The sequence below is a fragment of the Trypanosoma conorhini genome (genome assembly GCF_003719485.1).
Source record: "Trypanosoma conorhini strain 025E chromosome Unknown Tco_14.4_contig_00765, whole genome shotgun sequence".
In the NCBI taxonomy this organism is placed as follows: Eukaryota; Euglenozoa; class Kinetoplastea; order Trypanosomatida; family Trypanosomatidae; genus Trypanosoma; species Trypanosoma conorhini.
Window position 1 is genome coordinate 2521 of NW_021704854.1, and position 5192 is coordinate 7712.

Here is a 5192-nt window from a genome sequence, read left to right on the forward strand (position 1 = left end):
CCGACGATGGTGCACGGCGCGCGCATCGTGTGGGTGTTGGCCTCCGCGTCAAGAATGGTGCGGGCGACGTTGCATAACTTCTTCACCTCCGACTCCCGGGGGCAGGCGGCCTTGCCGACGGTCTCTAGAAACTGGTCAATGGAGTCCATAGCAAGTGTTCTAGGGGGAACAGAGCCAAACTAAAACCTGCACGCGGCAGTGGCAACAGCAGAGAGCGGGACAGCGGGGAAAAAGCAGAGAACTCAACGCACCACCACCGGCAGGTGTCTTACGGAAGCCTACAGAGCAATGTGTGTGTGTGTGTATATATATATACATATGCATTGGGCGTGCCCACCAAGTGCGCGGCGTAACCGGCTGGAGCAGACAACGCGCAGGGACAGATAAGCGACGAGGACATCAACTGGGTTCAAAATGTAGATAGTAATGTATATAAACAAAGAAACAAATAAATAAACGCCCAACCGCGTCTTTATTACCTCACGTGCGAATCTCTTTGCGCGGGGGATGGTAGGATGACGAAAATCATCTCCGGCGATCGTAGTTTCCCAGCGCATCCGCGAGTATTGCGTCATCGAGGACGTTGCCACCGTCAACGACGCCGCTCTCTACATAACTTCGGTAGTCGAAATTAGAGTATCTCCCGATGCGCTCCTCTACGTCGCGGCTGTACGATGTATTCTCCGTTTCCGACACAAAGCGCAGTCGACGGCCTATTGCTTGGCGATCGACAGTTAACCTCATGGCGCCGGGTGCAGGTGTCTCGCCGTTGTGGCGCAGCCTGAAATCCTGCATCATGCTGCGCTTGACCGAAGCCGGCGCGGCACCCCCTACGTCCCCTTTAGCCCCCTGGGCCCTGCCGCTGCGTCGGTTGTGGCGCTCCTCTTCCTCCGCCTGACGCTTCCTCTCGAACTGCTGCATCAGTTCGGCGGTGGTGGGGTGCCGCTGGGCGTCGGCGGTTGAGGCTCGTTGTACGGCCTCTTCCTTCAAAATGGCACGCATGCGTTCGTACTCTGCTTTGAAGGCGGGGTTCTGCGCGTCGTACTCGGCGCGCCGCCGCATTTCCTCCTCGCGCTGCCTCTCAAACTCGCTCTTGTCCTTCTTCTTTGACTCCTCCTCCGTGCGTCTGCGTTCCACAAACTGTCGTAGCTCCTCCGCAGTAAGCTCGACGTTGGGATCCATCATCGGGTCGTACGCCCGCGCCTGACCCTCAATGTGGGTCCGCAGCCTCCCCGCGTCATACAGGCGGCGCTGCGCCGGGTCGGACAATATGCTGTGCGCAAAGCTGACCTCCTTGAACATCTCGACCCCGTCGGGGTTCTTGTCCGGGTGGTACACTACAGCCAGCTTGTAATACGCGCGGCGGATCTCGCTGTCGGGGGCGCTCTTGGGCACACCCAACACATCGTACAGTGCGGTGTTCCCCCGCAGCTCAAAGACATCCGAGCCCATCACTGCGTCTTTGTGTATGTGTGTGTATGTGTGTGTGTGTGTGTGTGTGTGTGTGTGTGTGTTGATTCCTCCCGCCCCTGCGAGTGCGCTTGCCGCTGTCGTCCCTTTATCTTTCCTAGCAAATGTCTTCTGTATCTAACAAGTATATGTTCCCTAGGTGAACGTGGTTCAGTGCTTGACAAGATGTACTTGCCCTTTTCTTGTTCTTTAGTTGTTGATCCTTCTTACTCCTTCGCCGCCTCCTTGTGGTGTCTCTCTACGGTAGTGGGGTTGGCAGGCGGCCCGCTTCAACAGCAAGCCGGCAAAACGGGAAAAGTAGTGGGGAAAAAGCGGTGCCTTGGGCAAGTCTGTGTTGCTGCTCTCCCTTCGTTGGGTGCGTGCGCAGTGACTTTATCCTGTTTGCGGCTCCACCTTCGTCCGGAGGGGCGCAGCCGGGGTAACGCCCCACACGCCCCCAACCCACCCACCAACCAACCAGCGCCGCCTGAGCCGGGGGCAGAAAAGAAAACAACACCACACACAAGTATGGCTCGCCGAATGCGGCAAACAAACAGACGGAGAGACATGGCAAACGCAGCGGCGCTACGTCGCCCAGAACCCCGTCTTCTTCGTTGCTCGCCCACGGTTCTTCATGGTGTGCGCCGAGAGGCTTTTGCCGCCAAACCCCGTGCGTTTGAGACCCAACATCAGCCCGCCGCCGCCTCCGCCGCCCCTGGAGAAATCGTCACGCGCGGAACCCACCACCGCAGTACGCGACGGCTGCCCCGCTCCCGCCAGCCAAGGGCACATATACCCCTCCGCCTGCACGTAGAGTGAGCGCCGCTTGCGCACCCGCGAGACGTACTTTTCCAGGACGCGGTCGAGATGCCGACGCCGGGCGCTTTTCCTCACGGGACGCCGGAGCGACAAGGTGTCACTCTCAAAGAGGCCTGCGTGCTCACCTTCCTCGATAAACGTGTGTTGCCCGCCCAGCTCCGCCAAGAGAAGTCGGTTATAGTCTCCCGCGCTTGAATGCTGCGAGAATTGCTCAAGGGAGCCTTCCTGAGACGCAGGAAGCCTTGCCACAGACGTGGTAATCATACTCTTTGCTATAGGCACGCCATTGATGGCCCGCAGGGCGTGCGCCTCACTGTCTAAGCTGGCGGGAAGCTGCGGCAGCAGCGGTGTCGGGGATGACCGCAGCGGCGTCCTGCCGCAAGAGGGCGGAGGCGCTGACGCTGGGTCGGCGCTTTTTGAAACGTCCGCGGCATAAGCGTCGGGTGTTGAGGCGTCTGCGTCCATCCGGCAGTCGGTCGCGTGCTGCTGCTGCGGTATCATCCGGAGTGACGCCCGAACTCGAAACCGTCGCGGACCCTCCCCTCGTCCCACGAAGGAAGAAGCACCACCCCCCAGAGGCATGGCTGAATCCAAAGTGCGTTGCACCGCTGCGCCTCCTGCGCCCGCCAAAGCCGGTGACGGCAAAAGTGCCCGGTGACGAGCACTGCTGTTGTCGCCGTCGTCGCAGTTCTGCTCACAACACGCCACGAGGTGATTTGCAGCCATGACCTTTGCCGATAATAAGGCCGCCTTCGGTGACGTCGTCAACCACTTGGCTTTGGCTTCCTCATGCGCTAGGACGAGGCGTTCCAGCGAGAGGTTGTCGTCTTCGGGCAAGAGGAAGGCCTCCACGGGGTAGCGCTGCTCCACTGCCGCGATCACCTCCGGCGAGGGAGGCGCGTAGCTCAGTTCCCTGACGCCCTTGTAGGTCAAGTCCTCGGCTCGGCGGAGCTCTTGCGTGCAGTAGTATGTGATGTCGTGCTGCAGGGCCTCGATGTTCAAACACCTCTCTGGGTACTTTGGGCTGGCCCGCACGCCCAGCACGGGGACCTCGTCGCTGCCCAAAAAGCTCCAGATACGATCCGTCTGCCGCTGCAGGGCCGCCGGATCGCCCTTGAAGCGGTCAATTTTGCTCAGAAGCACCGAAAAGGGTATGCGTTCGTTCTGCAGAAAGGCGAGGATTTCCTCGTCGCGGGGTTGAAAAGAGCCGGTGGACTCCATCACCCAATAGACCCGCTTCAGTGGGCCCGAGCTGCGGAGCGCCAAGTAACGAAACAAAGCGGCAAAGGCGCCCGCGCGCTCGGCAAGGCCTTGCGGCAGGCGCCGTCCCCCCCAACCGCCGTAGCCAGGGGTGTCGACAAGTAGCATGGCATCTCCTACGTTAAAGAACTGCAGAAGTCGCGTGGTTCCCCGCGCGCCCCCGGAACGGCCCAAGCGACGGTTGTGCAGCAGGGAGGATATGATGGAGGATTTGCCCACGTTCGGTTTGCCAATGAAGCACACTTCCGGAAACGAATGCAGGCCCTCCGGCAAGGCGGAGAGCGCACACACGTTCTTGAGGTGCACATTGCCCTTTGAAAACACCTCCTCACTCAGCCTTGCCACCAACTTCTCCCGCCGCGAGAGCTCAGGGGCGGCGCCTGCGGAAGGAGAAAAGGGCCGCGGCGCCACAGCAACTGGCCGGGGCGGCTGTTGCCCGGAGGCCTTCCCCAAAAGCGGCCGGCAAAAAAGACGCATGCGGGACGCCTGCAGCCCTGTGACGGTTGCAGGCGTGGAACCTACACGGAGGGAGCCCTATCGTCCCAAAAAAAAAAACTACAGAAACAGTCGAAAAGAACGGTGCACCGCCCACCCACCCCCACAGCACTTCGAAGAGGCAGGGGCAGCACCAACGACAACAAATAAGAAGATACGGTTTACCCCAGTAGCCCAGTCACCTCTGCAGGAGGGAAAAGGCTTTGCCCAACGGCACATCCTTGGTAGCGAGTGTGAAAAGGCAGAACGAAGACGAGACAAGCAGAAAAATAAAACTGACAGCTACATCTCAAGGCAGCAAAAGAGGAGGGGAAAAAAAGAAGTTCAAACCCTCACCCATTCGCTTTACCTTACTTTGTTCTTTTTTTTCGTTTATGGTTGTTTGCTACATATAGAAAAATAGATATATGTCTAGCTGTGTAATAAACGGAGCTTTGCCGCTCGTCATTACATCTTCCATGCACTATTGTTTTCTTCTTCATGTTGTTTTTGTTTTTGTTTTTTTTCAATTCCTTCTTGTTGCTCCTCGCTAACCCGTTTCCTTGCCTCATCTTTATCTCCGTTTCCTTTGATGTTGTTTCCTCTGCCGTCCCTCCCCTTGCGCGTGCGTGTGCCGCGCCACTCAACTTTTGCCTCCCATTATTCTGTGGGTACTCCTTTACTTGTCTTTTTTTTCCCCCATCTTCAACGAAGAATGCGTGCAATGAATACGAGGCAATTCCTACGCCTCCCGTTAGTTGCACGCTCATCACCCAATATACATTATGGAAGGAGCCACATCCAAAAGGGAAAGAAAATGAAAGAACCAAAAAAGCAATAAAAACAAATACAAAAAAAAAGTATAGAGTGGCGTTTGACTGAAATGCCTACTTGCCTACACGCCATCGTCCCCACCCACCCCCACCCTGCTGGTGGGTCACACTTTCTTCTTTATCAGAAGTCTGTGTCTCTCAATTGGCCCCGGGAGAATTGTGTTGAGAGCCCTCATCCGAGTTTCAGGCGGCAGCGACCGCGTCCTTGACCTTTTCCTCGGGAACTTCCTTGTGCTCCTCGGGTACTTCCTTGTGCTCCTCGGGAACCTCCTTATGCTCCTCGGGTACTTCCTTGTGCTCCTCGGGAACCTCCTTATGCTCCTCGGGTACTCCTTGTGCTCCTCGGGTACTTCCTTA

The 5192-nt window shown here is 57.6% G+C and overlaps 3 protein-coding genes across 3 annotated transcripts in view, besides 5 other annotated features; 1 reads left to right on the forward strand and 2 right to left on the reverse strand.

Annotated features, from left to right (window-relative positions):
* Tco025E_08375 (uncharacterized protein) overlaps window positions 1-183 on the forward strand; it is a gene marked incomplete at both ends in the record, with an annotated part of 360 nt that extends 177 nt beyond the window's left edge. The window contains one exon of the mRNA XM_029375225.1: window positions 1-183. This exon is cut by the window's left edge and continues 177 nt beyond it. Coding sequence (XP_029224668.1) covers window positions 1-183 — 183 coding nt within the window.
* Window positions 184-434: 251 nt separating this feature from the next.
* Window positions 435-458: a microsatellite.
* A 67-nt stretch (window positions 459-525) lies between these two features.
* Tco025E_08376 (chaperone DnaJ protein) lies at window positions 526-1452 on the reverse strand (the record flags this gene model as incomplete). The annotated part of the gene is made up of 1 exon (XM_029375226.1): window positions 526-1452. One exon carries the CDS (start codon window positions 1450-1452, stop codon window positions 526-528), a length of 927 nt encoding a protein of 308 aa, XP_029224669.1.
* Window positions 1453-1463: 11 nt separating this feature from the next.
* Window positions 1464-1514: a microsatellite.
* Window positions 1515-1906: 392 nt separating this feature from the next.
* Window positions 1907-1929: a microsatellite.
* Window positions 1930-2034: 105 nt separating this feature from the next.
* On the reverse strand, window positions 2035-4005 carry Tco025E_08377 (GTP-binding protein; the record flags this gene model as incomplete). Its single annotated transcript, XM_029375227.1, has 1 exon — window positions 2035-4005. One exon carries the CDS (start codon window positions 4003-4005, stop codon window positions 2035-2037), a length of 1971 nt encoding a protein of 656 aa, XP_029224670.1.
* Window positions 4006-4489: 484 nt separating this feature from the next.
* Window positions 4490-4529: a microsatellite.
* A 277-nt stretch (window positions 4530-4806) lies between these two features.
* Window positions 4807-4869: a sequence feature (A-rich).
* Window positions 4870-5192: the final 323 nt, after the last annotated feature.